The 23,107-nt window shown below is 51.8% G+C and overlaps 1 protein-coding gene across 1 annotated transcript in view; it reads left to right on the plus strand.

The window, feature by feature from the left end:
• The window catches only part of DAGLA (diacylglycerol lipase, alpha), a 33,735-nt gene extending 18,726 nt beyond the window's left edge, over positions 1–15,009 (plus strand). Inside the window, exons 10-19 of the mRNA XM_010004450.1 lie at positions 45–128; positions 228–305; positions 4,361–4,441; positions 5,103–5,245; positions 6,793–6,861; positions 7,930–8,002; positions 9,284–9,480; positions 10,266–10,395; positions 11,345–11,526; positions 14,079–15,009. Coding sequence (XP_010002752.1) covers positions 45–128; positions 228–305; positions 4,361–4,441; positions 5,103–5,245; positions 6,793–6,861; positions 7,930–8,002; positions 9,284–9,480; positions 10,266–10,395; positions 11,345–11,526; positions 14,079–15,009 — 1,968 coding nt within the window. The remainder of the gene's footprint in view (positions 1–44; positions 129–227; positions 306–4,360; positions 4,442–5,102; positions 5,246–6,792; positions 6,862–7,929; positions 8,003–9,283; positions 9,481–10,265; positions 10,396–11,344; positions 11,527–14,078) is intronic.
• Positions 15,010–23,107: the final 8,098 nt, after the last annotated feature.

Here is a 23,107-nt window from a genome sequence, read left to right on the forward strand (position 1 = left end):
CAGGAATGTCTCACCTGGTGGTTACAGGAGTGGATCTTTTCCAGGTTTATGAAACACCTTTCTATGTGGCTGTGGACCATGAGAAGAAGAAAGTGGTCATTAGCATCCGAGGAACTCTGTCTCCAAAAGTAAGTGCCCTGTGCAACAGCCTCACAGACCCTCTCAGGAGGGTTTTCCTGCCTGGCAAACGTGGTGTTTGACATTCCTGAAGCTGCTTTTCTCTCCAGGATGCCCTGACTGACCTGACTGGGGATGCAGAGCGTCTTCCCGTGGAGGGTCACCATGGGACATGGCTGGGACACAAGGTGTGTGCAAGGAAAGAAACCAAACACTTCTTTTTTCTTTTTTTCTAATATTTTGGCTTTTTAATTCTAGGCTAGGGAAAAAAAAAAAATACAGTAGTTGTAATTTCCTGAGGTGCTTTCCAGAAGGGTTCTCCATCATTGTGGTGAGGTGGCTTTGAGGTGTTAAACCCTTCATTGTAACTCTTACTATCATGTCTGTCATTAAAAACCCAAACAATTAGTAAAACCAAACTGTAGAAAGCATCTGCAGAGCCCCAGAATGAAATGATCAGAGTAACTCAAATGTCTTTGTCCTCCAATGACCTTAATTTGCAATCAAAGTCTGAGAACGTGTTTAAAATTCTGCTGCAAGGGGACAGGCCTTGGATCTCCTACAAGGATCCTGGCAGGACTTGCAGCTGGGTAATGAAACTGCTGCTTGTGTCTGTGTTAGTGCTCAGGACTGGGCTGACTAAATCAATTTACTGTAGAGCTGATCTTTGCCCCAGCTCAGTGCAGTAATGATTCACATGCTGATTTTTAAGGTGCTCGGGAATTTGGCAGCCCCTCAGGTTGTGCTGTGCCAGTCTGGAGAGGGAAAATACAGGCTGGAGGTTGTGTGTGTGTTGGGAGAAACGTGGCAGCTGCTGGGAATGCTGGTGGTGAGGGAGGTGGTGAGGTGCTGCTGCTCAGGGTCCCTGCAGGGGTACCTAAGAAATGTGGCTTGGATGCTCCGTGGTCTCCAGATCTCCCAGAGAGATCCCTCTCTTGAAAGCAAGTGTTGTGTACCTGCTGTTTGGCTGCTGGGAATTCCCTTAAGTTGGTCCCAAAAGGAGGAAATGGATCCATCTGGCAGTTCCAAAGGGTGTGTTAGGGAAACTGAGAGAAATGAGGTAGTGTTTTGGCACAGAACTGATGTTTAGTCCTGTGCATTTTTGTTCTTCTGAAGTGTCCGCATCTGCTGTCAGGGATAATGGCTCTTGTTTGGTTTTTCCTTTATGAGTTAAGGGGCAATGGATTAAAACTGGAAGAGGGGAGATGTAGGTGAGACATTAGAAGAAATTCTTCCCTGTGAGGGTGGTGAGAGCCTGGCCCCGGTTGCCCAGGGAAGCTGTGGCTGCCCCATCCCTGGCAGTGTTGAAGGGCAGGTTGGATGGGGCTTGGAGCAACCTGGGCTGGTGGGAGGTGTCCCTGCCCATGCAGGGGGGTGAAGCTAGGTGATCTTTAAGCTCCCTTTCAACCCAGACCATGATTCTAATTCATTTAGCCCCAACCAATATTGCACAGCCCATGTGCTCCCCAATTCAAGTAAAGAAAAAGTTGAAAGGAAACCAAAGGGGAATTAGTTCCCTTTTTCCTGTGCAACAGATCCTTGCAGAAGCTGCTTTTTCTTTTGATCTGGAAGGGAAAATATTCCTATGCCAGTGACTTATATGAAACATCAGATCATTCCCTTTGTCCTAGATGGAGTTTTTCTTTGTGTTATTTCATTTTGGACTGTTACTAGTACAGAAATGCAGCTTTGCCTCCAATTATTATCAGTATTAATCTTCAGACAATAATGCACTGTTGATTCCTGAGGGGAACTCATGGAGATAATAGAATTTTAAAATGCCTGTCTTAATGCATTTTTAATGTCCAGAAGTCAAGTTTAATACAAAAATAAATGAAGTGTCTTGCTAACACATTTAATTTGGAGAAAAGCACTTGGCCATTCAGGAGCTTCCTGGAAGTTGTTTGATTTTTGTTTCTTTTCTTGCTGATTTTTGTCCCACACCCCCAGCAGGATGACAGGGCCTTTTATCTCCACCTGCAGAGCCCTCCCATCACTCTGCTCTATGCAGTGGCTGTCACACAGCCTGCAAATTAAACCTCTTTGATGTTTACATGAGCCTTCTTATCACCCCACTGCTACCACAGCTGAGAGTGGTTGATTGCCTGGGTTGCTGTGCATGGTACAGTTAAAAGATAGATGAGGTTTCTGAGCTATTTTGGGTCAAAAACCAAAGCTGTCACTGAGGTTTGTGGGTTCACACACACAAATTCTCAAGGGAAATGGACTGCAAAAGGAACCAAGGTGTCTACCTTGACTTTTTGAAATACACCCCACTGGTTTGATAATAAATGGAAAGCAATCCTAAGTCAAGGGCATGAGTCCACCCTGAGTTCTCTTGAACTTGTACAGAACAAAACTACTGGGTCCCAGGGGTTTGGTTTGTGGTATGGAGGTAACAGGGATGACAAGAAGCAGCTGCTGGAAGGAAGCCCTGAAAGCTCAGCCATGGCAACAGTTTGGTAGCTCAAGAACAACAACTTTAAATCTCTTTAGCTAAGAGACCCTCTCTGTGGGTTTTCACACACCATTCCAATCTCACACAGCACTTTCATGCCTTCAAGCTGCAAAGGAAGTGGGAATGTGTCCATTTCCCTTTCCCTGCATCTTCAGTCTGGTTATTTACATGAGAGGTTTGAGATTGAAGCCCAGATAGTTTGATGCCTTGGAAAATGACAAACCAGTATTCACTTGAGTGGAGGGTCTAACTGTATCTGTGCAGTGATGAAAGTCTCATTCCATGGTGTTAAAATCACTGTCTAATTAGAATAGACTGCAATTAGAAAAATACAGCTAGAAGGGTAACTAACAGCCCCATTAGTAATATCAGGGTGGATTTAGGTCATGCTTTTCAAAAATAGAATCCTAAATTCGTGGTAGAAATGTATAGAAGTGGTCTGGTGCTCACTTCTCATTAGAGTTGGCAAGGAAGCCTCTTCTGAAGGCAGTGGGAGCTGCTGGGAGATCTGAGCACAGGCAGGAGATCTCCTGGCATCTGCTCTTTGCTTCCAACAGGGGCTTTACACATGTCCCCTTTCCAGGCTCTGCAGAACCAGCTCTTCAGTGCTCAGAGTGGGTTTGATGGTGTCTTTGATACTGAGGACTTTAAAAAATGCCCTGTTTCTTTGCTGTTTGGAGAGGGCCCTGGAGTCTTTTATGTCTGTGAGATGAAGCAGTGCTCAATCATGTTCCCTTTGTACTTCAACTATTTACTTACTGCATCACTTTTTCCAATATCATCCCCTAATAAGGTTCCCCTCTGCTCAGTTTCACTCTTTGTAATCTGGGCCTAATTAAGAGGGGTTTTTAAACCTTCCCTTAAGATCTTAAGTGATGTTGTTCCTTGATCAGGTTTCTCTCTGATTTTTTCACTGCTCTAGATGAATGTGGGCCCCAGTCTTAACACTGTCCCTCTAAAGCTTCTCCATGTTGCTGGTTGCTGCTGCTTCCCACTGGGAAACTCATTTTAATCCTTCCTCTGTCCTGGCTTTTAGATCTGTATGTGTTTTGGGTGGATGATAGCACAGGGGCTGATCTTCCCTGGTTTTTTTTGGCCATCCCAGGCAGTGTGAATTATTTGAGGTCTGGAATCACCAAATTAAAAGTACCTGCTTGCTCTTTACCTGGGCTGTATCACTGGTTTCCAGCCTCTGTATCTCAGGCTCCCTTCCCACTTGATGAAACTGGTTTTATTCAGGTGTAGCTCTCACCCCTGAGTTCAACTGTAGTAAAAGCATAACCAAGAGTTTCTGCAACACACCAAATCCTGGTGGTCATTTAGAAACAGATCAACAGCATTTGTAATGATGAGGCAGAGGGAGGAAGGCTCCTCAGGGGCAGCCAGCAGCAGAGGAGCAATGGTTAGAACCAACCCACCAGCTTATTTCCCACCTTCCAGCAGTTTTTAGCTTCTAGTGAAGGAAAAACCTTCAATCATTTGTGATTCAGAGTGGGGTGTTGGTTGATTTTCTTCTAGACTCTGCCCCGTGAGCCCAGAATAGGCCCTTTGAGGGTGTCTTGAAGAGCTGGCATTACAGCTGAACAGTTTGTGGCCCCTGTGAGCCCAGCCATGTGTCTGAGGAAGTTTATTCCTTCATGTGGGGTGGAGGGCAGGGGTTCCTCAGCCCTGCCACCTGCTTTGGGGCACTTGGAGGCTTCTACAGCAACTGGGGCAGTTGGTGTCTGCTGGAGGTTTGGGTCAGGGCTGGGGTGCAGCCCTTTACCTCCTGTTCTGTCTCCTCAGGGAATGGTGCTCTCTGCTGAGTACATCAAGAAGAAACTGGAGCAAGAAATGGTGCTTTCTCAAGCTTTTGGAAGAGACTTAGTGAGTATTAGTGCTCTTTTATCCTTGCAGGCCATAATGAGATTTCCCTAAAATCAGTGTTTTGGGGACACTTCCATGTCCCTGAATCTCTTGTTTTAATTCTTCAAACCTTCCTTCAGTTTCTATCCCTCTGGATTGCCAGACAGGAAACTAGTTACTCATCCCCCCAAGGCTTCTTTTTTTATTTTGAAACCACCAGTACTGCAGAGCTCCTGATGGTTGGTTTTTTCCTCAGCCAAAGCAAAGGTAGGAAGTCCCATTTGGGGACAGTGCAGGACAGGGAGCACTAAAAACAAATCAACAGGAACTAAAATCCCATCTCTATGGAGATTCTCTTTGGAGGCAGCAATGGGATGCCACCCTGGCTGTCCCTCTGTGCACATGCCTGGTGATGGGGAGCTGTCAGAGGACCCAGGAGAGATGTTAGCAAGCAGCTTATCTTAGTTTTGATGTCAGTGATGGCACAGTCTGTGGTCCCCTTGGGGAGGGGACTGATGAGCCACCTGCTGTCACCCAGCTCTCCTTTCCTCATGCCCAACGAGTGCCTTGCCCTGAGCACTGCCCAGACTCACAGCTGAGGAAAGGGGACAGGTCTGGGGGCTTGTGGACTCGTTTATCTTTCAGCCTGACCTCAATATATTTTTGTTGGTTTGTTTTGCAGGGGAGAGGAACAAAACACTACGGCCTGATTGTGGTGGGTCACTCCCTGGGGGCTGGCACAGCTGCCATCCTGTCCTTCCTCTTGCGCCCCCAGTACCCATCACTGAAGTGCTTTGCCTATTCTCCCCCAGGTGGGCTGCTCAGGTAGGTGTTGGGGCAGGAGAGCCAGTGAGAGAGAAGGGATGTGTAGTGGTAGCTGGATCCAGCTCCTCATTGTGCTGCTCTGAGGAGCAGGAGAAGACAAGTCTCTGGCTTGAGAAGCTTGCAGCAAAATGGAGAGGCAGTTTGTGGGAGCTGAGGGGTGTTGGCAGCTCTTGGTGTGGTAGCCTGGAGCTCAGGTTATGGTGGCAGGTCTCTCCTGAGTATCCTGGTTGTTGACTTGGCTGGCTGTGGCTGGAGCTCTGCCTTCACCCTGCCTAGAGGAAAGGTTAAGAGAAGGGGGCACAGTTTCCTTGTTCCCCACACAGTGCTGGTGTCCCCTCCCTTCCTGCTGGGAGCAGATGTACAGCCAGGGAGATACGTGACCCAGTGTAGATGTTTGCATCAGCTGATCTAGTTGCTTGGACTCCTTTTTTGTACCTGACAAAGAAGCTGGCACTTCTGGGGTGTGATTTCTGGCATTTTAAAGCAGGTGACTAAAATAGGGCAGAGGGTTGTGCTGCTTGGGGACCTTCCTCTGGGAGGGGTGATCTGGAGTAGCTGCCTCTGGAGAGAGGTAGGGTGGGATTCCTCCCACTGTCAACTGGAACAGACCTGCTGGTCGTGTTATTTATGTGGCAGCCCTGCAAAAACATCCCCTTTGATAGCTGTGAAGTGACAGAAGGTCTTTCTAGTCCTGGCAGACCCCATGGGGGCACTCCAGAGCAGCCCTGGATTGTCAGAAGCTTCTTGTGATAGTTACTGCATCGTGTCCCAGGAGCAGCCAAGGGTTTGAAGCCATCCTGCTCCTGCTGAGGCTGGATGTTGGCCTGCCTTGTGCTAGTGATCCCTGCTCTTCTGCAGCTGGAGAGGGGTTGGTCTGTAGAGGGTTTCATGGCTGCTTTAGAGCTTTCTGCTCAAGGGTTTCCACTCCTCAGATCCCTTGATAGCTCGTGCCAGGCTGTGCTGTGTTTCCTCAACTGTTTCAGAGCTCAAGGAGGTGCTTCTGACTGTCACATTTCTGTTGCACTGTGTGTCATGGCCAGGATCATCTCCAGGTGAATGGTGCAGCCTGTGGGAACTGGTTCATAAGCTCCCTAGGAAGGCAGCTGGTTGCAGAGCCAGCTCACAGAGTGGAAGCCTTAATTCCCTCTTGTCTTGGCACTCAGGTTGCTGCAGAAAGTGGCCCTCTTAGTTCTACAGTGTCTTTGTAAAGCACTCTCAGGAGCATGGAGCATCTTCTTCCTTTCTGCTGGCCTGGCCATTCCCAAACTACTGGAAAATGCCTGTGAGGCACCAAGTTAGTCCTTCCTTTCCCAAGCATGTTCAGAGCCACATGCAGAGTAACACTGCTTGGGGCATGGCAGGTGAAGATCAGGCTTTTCTTTATCAAGGCACAGGTCCCAGGAGCCTCGGGCAGCTCAGGCTGGGGTTTGTCTGACCCTGCTTCACTGGTTGGTACCTCCCTGACACCAGTGCCAACTGGGGGCTGAAGGGCAGTTGGCTGCCAGTGAAACACTGTTTGCTTCTTCTTGGTCCTGTTTCTCTTCCAGTGAGGATGCCATGGAGTATTCAAAAGAGTTTGTGACTGCAGTCGTGCTTGGCAAAGATCTAGTGCCCAGGCAAGTTGAGAAGTGTCTGAATTTCTTGATGAATTTCTGCTGTTGTGTTCCCAAGTCACCTGTTCCCTGTCAGAAGCAGCCAGATCAGCCCTGTCTCCAGTTCCCTCGTTTCCCTGTCCTCCTGTGCTTCTGACTTGTCTTCCCAGTTACCCCAACTGCTGTGTCTCTTACCTGGACACCTGTTTTGGTGTTTCACACAGCTTTTTATAGGCATAGCCCTCCTCCCCATCTCACAGCTGCCTGTGTGAAGGACAAGGGTGACTGTCCTGCCTCTGTGACTCTACCCACTGCAGTGTCTGCCATGGTAGTGCCATCTTCCTGGCCCTTCTCACACCTCTTCACTCTGCCCTGCCCTAGCTCTGCTGCCATCATCTCATTTTGTACTGCTTGTCCCCACTCCATATCATCTCACATCTCTGTCAATCAGCTCCCTCATTTCTTGTGTCCTGGCATTTCTCATCTCCTGAGGACACCTTCTGCTGGGCAGGATGTTGGACTAGCAGCCAGACCACCTGGGATTTACTTTTCCTTGCCCTGTGGTGTCACCTCAGATAAATGGTGATATTTCTGTCTGTACCATATAAGACACATGGAATTCAGTGGAGGAAAAGTACTTCATAGTATTGAATTGGTCTTCATGTACTTCATGGTACTGAATTGGTGAACCTGGGGGACAAAATCTGTGACCTGGGTAGTGGTGTCCTACAGCTCTGTGCCACCCTTCTGATTTACCTGTTCTGTGTCATCCTCTACTTGTTTCTTGTTCACTTGTTTCTGTGACTGCATCATCACCCTCCTTATCTGTTCCTTGACCTCTCATATCTCTGTCCACTGATCTGATTCTGCTCTTCCATTTCATACTTGTTGATGGTCACAATGGTTTCCTGTGGCCTCTTAACGCTGGTGGCTCCTCCTGGATGATGCCACAACCCCCCTCTGAAAGGATCTGCATTCTGGAGCTGCTGCTTTCTTGTCTCTTTTGTAGCAGTTTCTTGTTGTCCTGTGCTGTGTGTCCCTACCATCCTGTTCCCTGCCCAGCTCTTGGAAACACATCTTCCTCTTTTCCAGGATTGGTCTCTCCCAGCTGGAGGGATTTCGCCGGCAGCTTCTGGATGTTCTTCAGAGAAGTAACAAGCCAAAGGTAAGAGTAAAGGTGAACAGACAAGGTGAGTGTCTGAGCAGTGATGGGGAACACTTAAGGCTCACACAGCAAATCTGCAGACTTCTCCTGCTCTCCAGGTCTCCTCAGGTCCATTGTGACTACTGTTTAGTTAGTCTAGAGAGGACAAGGGATAATGGGTTAAAACTGGAAGAGGGAGATTTAGGTGAGACATGAGGAGGAAATTCTTCCCTGTGAGGGTGGTGAGAGCCTGGCCCAGGTTGCCCAGGGAAGCTGTGGCTGCCCCATCCCTGGCAGTGTTGAAGGGCAGGTTGGATGGGGCTTGGAGCAACCTGGGCTGGTGGGAGGTGTCCCTGCCCATGCAGGGGGTTGGAACTGGATGATCTTTAAGGTCCCTTCCAAACCCAACCCATTCCGTGAACCAGAGGAGGGATGGCAAGAGCTGGAGGGCAACTAGAGAGGTCATGGCCAAGGGCTGCAGGCTGGGTGAGGACTCTGGTTCATGTGCTCCAACTTCACCATCACAGGTCTAAAATAACCAAGCAGGAAATACTTTCATCCAAGCCTGTTTGGAAGCCTGTGTTCCAATTGTAGCTTTTCCTGACCAGTAACAGGCTGGGGAGGACAGGACTTGTGCTCTCAACCACTGCTGGCTGCTGGTTGGGTGGTGCTGTTCTAGGATCAGGGGCTGTTCATGTGTTGGAGATGGGAAATGTGGAAAGTTGTTCCTCCCCAGGCTTCTTTACCATGACACTGAGATGGATAAAACAGAAGACACAAAGATACTTAGGGGAAAAATATTATATAGGGAAAAAAATGAGTTTATATATAATATTTGATTTTTTTAGCATGTGTTTTGGCTTTTTTGGGGGGGTGAATTTTTGGGTTTTAGGGTTTCTTTTAGTGCAGGAAGAAAGGCCTAAACAGCATTTTTGGTTTTCTGGTTTAGCCTTTTGCTGATTTTTGTACATTATAACATCAGGTTCCACCTCCCACGTTTATCCTGGAAGATGCAAAGTTACCAGTTGGTGAACAAATTAGTGTTGGCTCTAGACCCTTAGCTTTACAAAAAAGTGAAGCAGAAAATGAAGGATGAGGTTGAACTTCAAAAAAAAAAGGAAGGAGCAGCTTTTCTGGGCAGGATTCTCTGTCTCTAGGTCTATGATTTCAGCAACTGGGGCACAAAACCTCTTTTGTTCTGGTGTTAGATATGTGGTTTACACCTCCCAGTAGTGCCCTGTGAGATGACTCTGCTTTTCTTTGGTTTTTTCCCTCAACATTCTCCCTCCTTCCTTGTCCCAGTGGCGAATCATTGTGGGTGCTACCAAGTGTATCCCCAAGTCTGAGCTCCCCGAGGAGACGGAGGAGAATTCGGTGACGAGTAACAGGCTGTGGACCCACCCCAGTGACCTGACCATTGCCCTGTCAGCCAGCACCCCCCTGTACCCCCCTGGTCGGATCATCCACGTGGTGCACAACCACCCTGCAGAGCAGTGCTGGTCAGTTTGGGCAGGGCTGGGAAAGCAGCTCACTGGTATTGGGGGGGGAAATGCACATTTGGGAAAGAGAATCTTCCTTCCCAAGACAGGAAGCCCAGTCATGGGTGTGGCCAGTGGGTTGAGGAAAGTTCTCCTCCCTCTCTGCCCTGCCCTAGAATCATGGAATCATAGAATCACAGAATCACTGGGGTTGGAAAAGATCTTGGAGATCATCTTAGTCATGTTTACAAATGTCTGAAGGGTGGGTGGCAAGGAGAAGGGGCTGGGCTGTTCTCAGCAGTGCCCTGTGATTGCATGAGGGACAATGGACACAAACTGGAACATGGGAAGTTCCACCTCACCATGAGGAAAAGCTTCTTTCCTGTGAGAGAGACAGGCTGCCCAGAGAGGCTGTGGAGTCTCCTTCTCTGGAGACTTTCAAGACCCATCTCAATGTGTTCCTGTGTGACCTGCCCTGGGTGTTCCTGCTCTGGCAGGAGGGTTGGACTTGATGATCTCCAAAGGTCCCTTCCAACCCAAACCATTCTATGATTCTATAAAGGAGGTGATTTTTTTTCTCACCTTCTTACAGTGACAGTGGTTGTGTCTGTGCTGTCAGAAGTCCTGTCACTGTTGGCTGGTGCACAGCATCTGTACTTAAATAACTTCTCCCTCTCTTTTTTTCCTTCTGTTGCTTCTTCTCTCTCTGCAACCTGCTGCTTTTTTTGCATGCCAAAATACTGCCCTGCTCTTCCATCTCCTGCTCCCTCTTTTCCCCTCGGTTTGAACCCCAACTCCTCCTCCAGTTGCTGTGAGCAAGAGGATCCCACTTACTTTGCTATCTGGGGTGACAATAAGGCTTTCAATGAAGTGATCATCTCCCCAGCCATGCTGCACGAGCACCTCCCCTACGTGGTCATGGAAGGGCTCAACAAGGTGAGGCAGAGATTGGAGGTTTGGGAATGGAAGGGATCATTCCATGCAATCGTGTGGGCTCTGGAGAGGCCCAGGTTTGGGCAAGAAGGGTGGAAGGGGTGGTGGTGATGGGGTGAGGTGTAAGCACAGAATGGACAAGGATCCTGGTGGCTCTAGTGGTATGAGCTGATGAAGCTTCTTGGGTCCAAACTAAAGCTCTGTGGGAGTATTGGAGAGCCAGGAAGGTGTCCTTGGTGGGCTCCAGTTTTATTAGTTTCTATGAAGTACCTAATAAAGCCAGTGCCTTGTGCCAGGCCTTGATGTGCCCAGAAGAGAAAGTCCTTGCCGAGGAGAGCTGGCTGTTTAAATACACAGGGACACTTACTTTGGAGGGGAGGAGGAAAGAAGGTTGTGCTCTGGGCCAGTCATGCACAGACTGTTCATCTGGAATGGGATGGGGTCTGGAAATGGAGTGTAGGTCTCCATCTCAACACCAAGAGTCCCAGACAAGGGGACCTTTCCAAATTTAATGTCCACCCATGTGAGCTTGGGTGGCGTTTGGTGCCTCCTCAGAAGCTGCCCAGGACAGGCTGCAGCTCAGGTGAAATCCAGGCTGGGCCTGAAGTCCTGCAGGTTGTGGCTGCAGCCCCTCCATGTCTGAGGGGTGATGGAACTTTGGTGCAGTGGTTGTAGGATGAGGCTCTGCCACTGAGCTGCAGTTCCCAGGTCTCCTCTGCCCTGCTGGCCTGAAGGCTGCTCCTCCCAGCACCCTGCCAGTCACCTCCCCAGCTCTGGATTCCCATCAGGGCATTCAGGCTTGTCAGAATTCCTTGATATTCCTTTATCTCTTACAGCTTGCCCTGTGCTTGTGGGAAGAACAGGAGACAATTCCAGTATTTGAAAGTCCTGAGAACAGCAAAGCTGCTGCCTGCAGTAAAGCCCTCCCTATTCCTCTGCTTGCCTTCAACAGGTCTTGGAGAACTACAACAAAGGGAAAACAGCTTTGCTGTCTGCAGCCAAAGTGATGGTGAGTCCTACAGAAGTGGATCTCACCCCAGAGTTGATCTTCCAGAGCCAGCCCTTGCCCAGTGGACCCTCAGTGCAGCTTGGAACTGGAGCCATAACAGCAGACAGAAGGAACAGCAGCACTAAGTAAGGGTGGATCTTTGATTGCTTGGAGGGGTTGTTGGCTCTGGGTGTAGGATCCTCCTTCTCTTGGGACATTGAGATAAATGATTGTGGCAGGATAGATCCAAGGGCTGCCTTCAGCATGTCTTGTGTCATGGTGGGAGGGAAAATCCTTTGTGTTGCTGGAGAATCTGTGGGTGCAGCAAGGTCAGGAGAACCTAGAAGTTGAGGGGATGGAAGAAACTTCCTTTTCTCCTTATCCAGACAAATGGAGGTTTCCCTGAAACCATAAAGCTTGGAGTTTTGCTGTCAAATTCCTGATTTCCCCTGGGATTTCTGTGCCCATGGGGAGCCTCTATCTGGTAAGCCATAAGCTTCCCAGACAATACCCATGTGAAGCTACTTTGTGATGAGACTTGTGTAATAAAAATAGGACAACCTGGGAAGGTGGATGCAGGTGAGGGGAGAGCAGGTGGTGTCCTGTTTGGGAAGGACAAGAGCAGGAAGCTCAGGCCAGTGGGAATCAGGTGAGGGGAAGAAGGTGTATTCCAAGTGCTGAAGGGCTTGGATCCTGAAAGGTGGACCATCCTGGAGTTGATATCAGTGGTCTGGCAAAGGCCACAAGCTGGAGGAACATCTAGAAGATGTACCATGAGAGGTTTGAGGAAGAGGTTTGTTTTGTGGTGTACCTGAACAGCTTTCCTCCAGGAGCAAGTGGCAAAGAGACTCCTTGCAGCTTTCCAGGCAACCTTTGAGGCATTGCAGGACCACAGCCCTGCAGGAAGCAAGGAGAGGAACTGTACACATGTGGGCAAAGACTCCTTTCAAAGTTGGAACGCAACTTCCAGCAGTTTGTAGGGCAAATCTGCAGACAAAACAGGGAAGATGGGAGAAGGAAGATGGTTTGTGGTCAGAGAGAGCAAATGGGAAGGAGAAGCCATTGTGGGGAGGAGAGGATTATGTCTTTATGATTTCTTTGCAAGGGAAGCACTTCTTTGGGGATTCCAGGTAGAGAAACTCAACAAGAAGCTGAGTGTGTGTGTGGGAAGAGGCAGGGTGAGATGGTCTGTGCTGAGTGATTGAGTATCCTTGAGGTAGCAGGAGTGGGGTTTGACTTTAGAAGAGAGGTAAGACAGTAAATAATGTGAAAATGGTGAAGCTCTTGTCACAGAGGGGATGCTCAGAGGCAGGGGAGAGCTTAGGGACAGCTCACAGGAAGAGGGATCAGCACAGGTTTGGGAAGGTCTCCAGGAAGACTGAGAAGAGGAAGCAGGTGAAGCAGCAGGGAGAGGAGCAGTGGTTTCTGTGGGGCAGCCCAGCCCCGAGGAGCTGCTGCCCTGTGAGGTGAGTGGGGGTGGAAGGGGAATGCTGAGACAGGGGATGGGAAGCAGGGAGGGAGAGGGAAGAGAGGCTTAAGGGTGATGCTGGAGGGGAAATGGTTGTGTTAAATTCAAGGCTAGAGCCAGTTTGGTGTGTCAGCCTGCTTCTCTTGGGGTCCTCGAGGGCTGTTCTCGGATCACTGTCACTCCAGAGAAGTCACAAAGGGATCAAACAGTGGCCTGACTTCTTTGTGGCAGGAAGGTGGAGATTGCTAGCATGGAGGAGGAAGGGAAGGCATGAGGCTGGAGTGGTTCCAGAGTGGGAAAAGAAAGAGGCAGTAGTAAGTTCACCGTAGGCAACTCCTTCAAGCTCTCTTGCCTCAGTTCTCTGGAACACAAGAGGTGTTGGGTGAGAGAGGGGCTTGGCTCCCTGTGTGGAGGCTGCACCTTGGGTTTGGGTGCTTCAGGTAGCAGAGCTGTGGGAGCAGAATCATAGAATGGGTTGGGAGGGACCTTATAGATCATCCAGTTCCAACCCCCTGCATGGGCAGGGACACCTCCCACCAGCCCAGGCTGCTCCAAGCCCCATCCAACCTGCCCTTCAACACTTCCAAGGATGGGGCAGCCACAGCTTCCCTGGGCAACCTAGGCCAGGCTCTCACCACCCTCACAGCAAAGAATTTCTTCCCAATATCTCATCTAAATCACCCTTCTAGTTTTAATCCATTCTCTCCCACCCCTCCCTGCCCTTGTCCCAAGTCCCTCCCCAGCTTTCCTGGAGCCCCTTCAGGCACTGGAAGGTGCTCTAAGGTCTCCCTGGAGCCTTCTTTTCTCCAGGCTCAACACCCCAACTCTCCCAGCCTGGCTCCAGAGCAGAGCTGCTCCAGCCCTCATCATCTCTGTGGCCTCCTCTAGTCTTGCTCCAGGAGCTCCATGTCCTTCTTATCCATGGTCCTAAGTAACAATGGTGCTTGGGAGGGAAGATACTTAACCCAGGAGAAAAGGGAGAAGGGCAAGAACCTGAGTTTGCAGAGGGAAAGAACCTGTACCTCATGTTTTCAGCTGGGAGGACGGAGAGATAAGAGGTTTCTTGGAGTTGTGGGTGGCTCTGGTTGGAGCAACAACCTGTGCCTTCAGCGTGTGTGAGGAACTCTGTGCCCAAGACTTGGTTCTTGTGGCCTCTCCGGCAGCCGGTGGTTCCGGGGAAACAGGTTCCCACCTGAGCCAGGTTCTCACGCTGCCCGTTTCTCCTCGCAGGAGCAAGTCCCATTCTGAAATCAGCTTGGAGGGCTTTTATGAGACCAAGCCCCTTTCCCCTGTGCAGAAGGACCCCGTGGAGCTGCTCCTGCTGGACACCAAGGAGCGGCTGTCAGTGGAGATGCAGGACCGGCGGGCCCCTCTGGCCACCATGGAGAGCCTCTCAGACAACGAATCCATCTACAGCTTCGACTCCAGACGTTCCTCTGGCTTCCGGAGCATCCGGGGCTCCCCCAGTCTCCACGCTGTCATGGAGAAGGATGAGACCCACTGCTTTTATATAGACCCTGCTATCCCTGAGGAGAACCCCTCCCTCAGCTCGCGGACAGAGCTGCTGGCTGCTGACAGCCTCTCCAAGCACTCCCAGGAGACCCAGCCCCCTGACAACGTCCTCAATAGTGGTGGCACCACCCCCCGGCGCCGCTGCAGTGAGGAGGGGGCCAGCAGTGAGGGGGGGGACAGGGTGTCCTTAGCCCCTCGGGAGGAGCTGGCCCTCCAGAACGGGCGCCTCGCCGACGTCCCCAGTCCCCAGGTGCTGGAGTTTGCCGAGTTCATAGACAGCCTCTTTAACCTGGACAGCAAAAGCAGCTCTTTCCAGGACATCTACTGCATGATGGTGTCAGACAGCTCCAGTGACTTCGCAGAGATGCCCAAGTCTGTCAGCGACCAGGAGATCCTGCTGAGGGCACAGTATGAACCCAACCTCGTCCCCAAGCCCCCCAGGTTGTTCGCAGGCTCAACGGATCCTTCGTCGGGCATCTCTGTCTCACCCTCCTTCCCCCTCAGTTCATCTGGAGAACTCATGGACATCAGTCCCACAGGTGTGAGCAGCCAGGAGTGCCTGGCCACGGAGAAAATCCGGACTTCCAGCCCCTCTGGGCACGTAACCAGCCCTGCCAAGCAGGACGACCTCATGATTTCAGCCCTCTAGTGCAGGGTAAAAAACCAGGGGTGCGGCTCCGAGAGCTGATCCCCGAGGCTGAGCACTGGGATCATGCTTGGAGGAGGAGGAGATGGCCAGAGGGCAGTTTGGATCAGAGGAGACAGCTGGAAACATTCCTTCTGGGGGTGACACGGTGGGTGGTGCCTGGAGGATGGATTGTGTGGGAGTCCCAGGCTTGCAGCTGGGAGCAGCAGCCTCAGGCCAGCTCTGCTGGGAAGGGTCTGAGTCGCTCCAGGTAGATGCACGTTCCCTACCTCAGCCTGGCTCCTTGCATTCCAGAGGCAGATTCCTTGCCCCAGGGCACCTGCTGAGCTTGGGAGAGAGATGCCCTCCTTCAGGGGATCCTGTGGGGTGAAGGGGTGGATTCTCTGCAGCTCCAGGACCGGATTAGACGAGAAGGGGGCCAGGCCAGATCCCCCCCTTGGTCCCGTGGCGGTGGTTTTGGAAATGAACGGATTGAGACTTTGGGCCCTGTTGCACTACCCTGTTGGATCTGGCCCAAGATCCAATTCGTCACACTTCCACGGAGGTTGCTTTTGTAGGACACTCTTCTGTTTTTAAAGCCATGTTGGGGCTGTGTTCTCCCCAGGTGCAGCCTCCCCTCCCCTGGCCAGGTGCAGCAAGGATGGGGCTGGCGCTGTGTTTTCTCTCCCCAGAGCACTTCTGCCTTCAGTGACCACCAGGCTGCTGCTGAGAGGGAAGGGACCCTGTTCTGAAGAGCCAAAACCCTCTGCCACCTTCCCTCCTTTGCCAGCAAGAGTTCTCCTGGATGTCACCATCATCACTTCTCAGCTCCCTGGCCCGCTCTGAGCTGGCGACGTTCCTGCAGGACTGACAAGATTCTCACCTCAGAGCTGCATGGATGGATCAACTTCAAAATGGAACAGGCTTCTCCAGACCCAGTGTTATTTGCCAGGCCCCTGTGGAGCTTGGGAGCTTCTCCTGGACTCCCCTGGGTCCTCACACCACCCAAATGCAGTACCCACAGATCAGTGCCAGCCTCTGTCGTTGGGGGTTCAGGGAAAAGATGAACTTTATTACTAAGTATTGAAATCTCTTGTATGTTTACAGAGCTGCTAAGCTTTTTGGAAGGTATTTATTAAGCAAACAGGGAGGCTTTCCCTAAGCAAAAACCACCTTCATTCTTGCCTTCCCGTGCTGTTCCCTCTGGGATCTGAGGGCAGAGAGAGGATGGGCAGGTGTGATTCCAAGGCCCCTGCTTTTCAAGTGGCTCAGAGTCTGGGGGAGCTGACTGCACCCCTTCCCACCCTCCCTCTTCCCCTCCCCCTTGCAGAGCTTGATCAAGTCTCTAGTCAAACTACCTGAGCACTGCTGGGCAGAGCGTCAGTACCCCGAGGAGCCTGCTAGGCCTGTCTGAGCAGGGACCTCCCAAGGATGGAAACAGGAGAGAGATCACCTGTCTGGGAAGTTAAACTTACTGTGACCTGTCAAAGGCCTTTAATTGTCAAAACACCTTCATATCAAAGCTCAGCAGAGCAGCCAGTGGGTCTCACTGGAGCTCTGTCCTCCCTCACTGGAAAAGAAATTCCTATCTTTAACTTCCTTATAATCCCAGAGGTGTTAATTGTCCTCTCCCCTCCTTTGCTGCAATATTTCCACTGTGGGAGGTTGCTGGGCTTCCCAGGAGCTCCTGAAAAATCCCTGGGCTCCCATTATCCCTACCCTGTGTTCCCTGAATGGTTTCTGGAAGTCCCTGTGTGAGTCAGGGCTGTGCTGTCCTGGGTGCCACACAACCAGGGCACGAGTGGTGCCAAATGCCAGCAAGTCAGATTGGGAGCCCTTGATAACCACTGTGCAGGGATGTGAATCACTTCAGGTGCACAGGAGTGAGCTGGGCTGGGTGTCCAAGTGAGTCTCCCACTCCCCAGTTTGGTGTGGGATGCTGTGTCCCCCCTCTCCTGACAAATGACAGGGCCTGCAGAAGTACAGGGTTTTGTCAAGTGAGCAGGAAAATACTGTCCCTGTGGTTTAGGTCCCAAAGGTGACCTTCATGATATTGTCTTGACTTGGAGGGAGGAAGCCCCTTGGAATTCCAAGTAAATTGTAAAAGAAAAATGCTTTCAGAAGTGACTTTTTTTTCTTTGCAGGCCCCTCAGAAAAGAGCAGGGAGCTCCCCTTGCTGAGAGCTCGTGTGGTTCAGGAGCCCTTAGAACAACTCTTGAAGTGCCACCAGATCACCCAGCTCCTCTTGCAGACCCCAGGGGTGAGGCTGAACTGCTGCACCCAGCCAGGACTCCCTCCCAGGGTGGTTTCCAGGGATACACACAAGAAGCTGGGGAGTTCTGAGGTGGGAAAAAGGGGAGCTGGAGGGTGGGGAGGCTGAGCTAGCAGGCTGGCTGCCCTCCTGCTGCAGGCTGGGGGTGGTGGAGCAGGGAGAAGGAGGTTGGTTCTGCCTTTCCTCAGGGGCAGAAGGTGGGGAGTAATAACTCTGAGCACTTAGGCAGAGCTTTGTATCTGCAAAGCACTTTACAAACACAAATGGAAGAATCATGTCTGGCCCTGGCAGTGAGGAGTTAGGAGATGGTGACCCCTGAGACCAGGTGGAACTACTGGTGCCCTCCCAGAGGGTGGTGGGGAGGTGACTCGAGCTGAGGAAGGTGGATTATCTCCCTCTGAATCCAAATGTGTTGTTTCACTAGTGGCCTGATGGTGTTTCATGGGTCACAATATTGCACTAGAAAAGCCCCTTCTGACCTGGGTGTTTCTCCACTATGGCCTGGAAGGCCACAATCGTTGTGTGGGACTGTTGCCTTCTCTGTGCCATTGCAGCTGTGTCCCAGGGGAATGGGAGCAGCTGGAGCAGGAGGCAGCCTGGCATGCTGCATAGGTTGGGTTTGCTTCCTTTGTGCTCTCTGCTGGACCAGGCTTCTGAAAAGCCTGGAAATACCTACTGCTCCTGACCTGGCCTTGCCTCAGACCCAGGCAGCAGGGGTGCAAAAGAGCCCTCTTAGTCGAGGTTCTTCTTGCATCCCAGGATGAGTAATTCCTGTTTTCCACTTGCCAAACAGATCTGTTCCCAGTTCTCACCAAGGAAATCCACGTTCTCTGCATTATTTCTGCTTTAAATGTCTGTCTTGATCCTCACCACTCCTTGGCCATGTGGGCATCTGGGCAGGCTGGTCTCCTGGTGGATCCTGGAACAGCCTAGCTGGAAAATGACAGCATCAAGACATGCTAAGGCTACCTCCTTCATTTGTGCCACAAACTGCTGCCTGCTCCCTCTGCCCTCACCCCACTCTGCTCTGCAGCTCTCTGGGGAAACCTGAAGCATCCAGAGATCTGAGCCTCTTGGCTTCTGGTTCCTCTGCTTGAGCTTTGTGCCTTCTAATCTTTAGATGTTCCCTTGGTATTTCACCAGGATGTTCCACCCCATGTTGGAAGCAGTGCTGGAAGGGCAGTTGGTAGTGCCTGCCAAGAGTTCAGTGGCACATTCTTCAATCCCCTGGAAGGGCTTTTTGGTAGAGGAGTGGAGCTGAGGCCACATGGTGCCTGGAGAGCAGAGCATGCACCTGGAGATGGAAGTGCAGGGGGTGGAACCCTCTGCTTCAAGGCAGCTTTGCCAAAGAGCTTAGCCAGGTTCTCTGCCCTCTCCACCTTCTCAGCAGACTGTGGAATGTAATCCTGAAGCCTTGGAGCATCCAGGGCCAACACTGGAGGCCCTGAACTAGGTGGGTGTTGAACTCCATCCACCCACTCCACCTCTGGCCCCACCACCAGTGCCCTCACAAGGTCTTTAGTCCTGCTGTCCATTTTCTGCACCTCTGAGCTGCACTCTGACCCTTGAGAGGGTGTCCAAGGTGGAATACAATGATCCTCTTGCTAATAGCCCAGTGAGTTTGGATTGTCAAGCCCTCGGCATGTCATGTTGGCTGGTTGTGGCTTTGGAGGCTCTTCTGCATCACCACTGATGGCTTTTCTTGCTGCTTCAGTTGCAGCAGTGCCAAGAGCCCAGAGAGGACCCTGCTGTGCTGAGGATGTACAAGTGCTGAACAGAGGGAAAGCCTTTCTCCAGTCTTCTCATGAGCTTCTGAGGAGCTGCCCTTTCCTTCTGAAATACACCTTTTTCTCCCCAAACTGCCACTTCCTACCCTTTCCTCTCTTCTTTGCTCCCTGTTCCTGTCACCCAGCCAGGAGCAAACCTCTTCCTTGGAGTGGTTCTGTCTCAGAATGATGGTGTCTTGCTTCCCATCCTTGGTAGCACCACTTAAGAACCATCTCCTTATCTTCCCATGATGACCCAGAACAGTTGACTGGGATTCCTGACTTGATTCACTGGAGACAAACCTATCTAAAGGTCCAAGCACCATCAACATTGAGAGGTTCTTTCTCTCTCTCCCCAGCTTTTGCTCACCTGCTCTGTGCTTGAGTGTTCACCATTTCTGCAAGTTTTTAAGAACACAAGTGCTACACACTCTGCTGGCATCTAAATCCCAACCAGCCCATGAGCCTGGAAGATATTCTAGCCCATCTCATTGCATTTCCTTGGGCAACAGGAAGGTTTGCCTGGGGAACTGGCTGGGCTGGAGCTCTGCTTGGTGCTGGCTCCACCTGATGCTTATGTGTTGCCACCACTGGGATGTTCTCTTCCCCTGGCAGGACATCCTGCCTTTGCAGCAAGGCTGGCATTTGAGTTCCATGGTTTTTAGGGATGGCAGTTGCAACTGCTGCTTTCAGAGCCACCCAGGCCAGTAATTTCCTCATCAAATGGTTTCTAAGTCTTTCAGTGTCATGCAGAAACACTGGCAGATGTTAAAAAATAACCTCTGCCTCTCAACCAACTTGGCAGCTTTGCTTTTGGCTTCCAAGCCCCTTCAGCTTCCCTCCCATCTGTAGCATCACATTTGTTCCTTCCTGCTCAGACCAGTGAAGCCTGAGATGGCTTTTGACAACCTGTCACTTGGTGCTTGTCCCTCCTGCTTAAATTCACCCCCCCTAAAGCTGGAGGGGTTGGCTTGGGGTTTGGTTTGGTTTGCTGAGAGCTGTTGTGGAATGTTGCTGCTGCCAACAGGCCCTCTCAGAGCTTCTCTGCACTTCAGGCTGGAATCCTGCAATCTGTCTAGGTGGACAAGCAGAGGGTGAGTAGATCTTTGTTGGCTGATGGCTCCTCCTTGGAGCTCTGCAGCAGCAGCAGCAGCAGCTGATGGGTTGCAGAAATACAGGGGAATAAAGGGAGATGGGTCAGGTACCTAATGCCCCAAACCTGAAAGCTCAGGGTCAAAACCAAGAGAGATGGAAGCTGGAAAGGTGGTTGTTTCTTAGCTGTGAAGTTTCAGCTTCTTCCCAGCCCTCAGATGGACCTGGTGCCTCCTTGAAGGAAAGGGAAGGTTGGGAATGGAGCCGTGGGTTCTGCCCAGGCTGCTGGGAACGAGGGGACGTGTTGCTGTGGAACAGGGGGAGGCAGGGGGCAGGTTCTGCTGGGAGCTGGGCGGTCTGGAAGCCTGGATGTAGGGAAGAGCTGCATCTCTTGTGCCAAAGCTCCCCCTCCTGGTGCTCCTGCGTGGAGGAGGCGATGCGGGCAGCCTGCTGGAGGCAAACCCCTCCTGGGAAGGATGGGGAGAAAGGTGGCAGCTGGGAGGCGAGACATGGGCTGGGAGTTCCTTGCTTTCCAGTCGAGTGGCTCTACTGGTGTCCTGGCATGTAGAGAATCACGGAACCATTCAGGTTGGAAAAGTCCAACCATCATCCCTGCTCTGCAAAGAAACCACATCCACCAACACCACATCCAGTGACTCCCCCACCTCCCTGGGCAGCCTGTCCCAGTGTCTGACCACTCTTGCTGTGGGAAAATTGTTCCTCATGTCCAGTCTGACCCTGCCCTGGTGCAGCTCGAAGCCCTTCCCTCTTCTTCTGTCACTACCTGTGAGAAGAGCCCAGCACCAACCTCTCTGCAATGACCTTTCAGGGAGTTGTAGAGACTGATGAGCCTCCTCTTTCTCCAGCTAAACATTCCCAGCTCCTTCAAGTGTTCCTCACCAGCTGGGTTCTCCAGGCCCTTGACCAGTACCTCCCCTGTACTGGCTCCAGCACCTGTGGTGCAGGCTGTGCCAGTACCCAATGATGTTTCCCCTGCTGTTCCATCCCAAGGGGGAGCTGCTGCCCCTTGCAGGGAGTTGCATCAGGTCAGACCTGCATTTTGGTTGCTTCAGAGGTGGATATTCCAGCTCAGAGCCAGGGCCTTCACTGCCAGGATGGGTGGGTGTGAGACCTGGGGTGGATGGAGCCTGAAACCTAAACCTGTGAACTTGTAAACTTTGTGTTCCTGGAGCAGAGAAGGATTTTAGGAAGGGCATCCTTGTGGCAGGAGTGCTGCAAACTGCCCCATTTCTGCTGGGCTTCCTTCCTCCCCATCTCCTTCCTTCTCCATCTTCTCCAGGGTGTTGCTGGCCTAAACTTTGGATCCTTCAAGCCCTGAAAACTCAAACCAACTGAGGAGGGAGCAATTCCTTGCTTTGTCCTAGGGATTTCCAGCCCTGGGAAGCATCAGCTGTTTCCAGGCACTTTCTTGCTTCTGTTCCTTCTACTTTCTTTGCTTCTTTTCCTGACTTCATACCTGTTGTGCCTTTGTTTCCCTTTGGTTGGAGGTCCAAGACTCCTGCTGGGCACCAGCCATCTCCCCACCTTCCTTTCCCATTCCTGCACGTGGCTTCTTTTGAGTGTCCATAAGGGAATGTGGGTGGCCAGGGCTAGGTCTGGAGTTGCCCTTGTTGCCCTCTCTTTCTGCCTCAGCTGGGACCTGCCAGGTTTCCACCCCATCTCCTGCTGCCTCAGGCCCCATCCAAGTGCTGGCAGCAAAGCCTTGACCTGAGGCAGGTTGTGTCCTCCTACCCCACCAGCCCCCTCTGCTCTGGAACCTCATCCTGTGCAAAATGAGGGGTCTGGGGCTTTTTTCCTGTGCAGCAGGAAGGGAAAACTTCCCCCCCACTTCTCCCTGCTGGAGTGTGTGACCCCAGGCAGGGTTTAGCAGGTCTGCTCCCAAGTGAAACTCCCTCTCAGGTCTACATGTGAGTAAAACTCTTCCTACTCTTCAAGATCTGACTCTGTTTCTGTGGGAGCTCGTGCTGCAAGGGCCTGGACACACTCTGAACTCCCTGCTGCAGGTTTCATGCACTGACATGTCTCTCCCTGGCTCTGGAACAGGCATCTCCCACAGGGGAGCTCTCCTGCTGGAGGGCTGGGAATTGTTGCTGCTTTCATGGCTGAGTCTGACACCTCTGGCCTCACTGGGTCATCTCCTCTCTTCTCATCTCCTGCTGTTCCCTACCTGCCCAGCACACCTGTGTGATGAGGGCACCTTGACCTGGCTCCTCTGCCAGGCCAGCCAGCCCAGAGCAGTGCAGGAACAAGTCTCCATTCTGGCTTTGGTTGGGATTCCCCTGGGGATTGGGGTTCCCTCACAGGCTTTGTGCAGTTCTGCTGGCCCAGGGGTGCCTGGTGCAGCACCAGGAGGAGGGAGCAGTTCCCAGCAGCAGGTTCATCACTCAGGCTGGCTGGGTGGCCCCTGCCTGAGTTTCACATCTCCACACTTGCTGGTGGCCACTGGTGGCCAAGTGGCATCCCCTGCAGCTCCTGAGGCTGCTTCCCAGCTTTCCCTCTGCAAATGCTGCTGCTGCCTGAGGGGTGAGTGATGTCCAGGGAACAGCCTCGAGCTCCTCTCCTGGTGATAAACCTCATTACTGATGTCAGCACAGGGGTTCTTGGTGACAGCTGCCCCCAGCCCCCTGCCTGCATGGGCAGCAGGAGAGGAGCTCTCTGCCCTCCCAAGACCTTTTCCTTTGGCTCCCTGTCTGCTCCAGTGTCCTGCTGGGACAGCCACCATTCTGGCCTGGCCTCCCTCAGGGCTGTGAAGGAGCAGAGAGAGTGAGACCAGAGGAACTGGCTGGGAACTGTTTATCCCTTTCTCATCTTTTTGTCCTCTTTGGGGCAGGTTGGGTGGATCTGAGGGGGGGGTCTCCATGGGCCAGGAGCTGGGTGCTGGGGGTGGGTGCTCCATGCAGAAGCTGCCTGGCTTCCCACCTCTCTCTCCAGCAGCAGACACTAATGCCTCTGTGCAACAGCCCTTCGTGTT

The sequence above is a fragment of the Chaetura pelagica genome, unplaced genomic scaffold, assembly GCF_000747805.2.
Source record: "Chaetura pelagica isolate M959 unplaced genomic scaffold, ChaPel_1.0 scaffold579, whole genome shotgun sequence".
NCBI lineage: Eukaryota > Metazoa > Chordata > Aves > Apodiformes > Apodidae > Chaetura > Chaetura pelagica.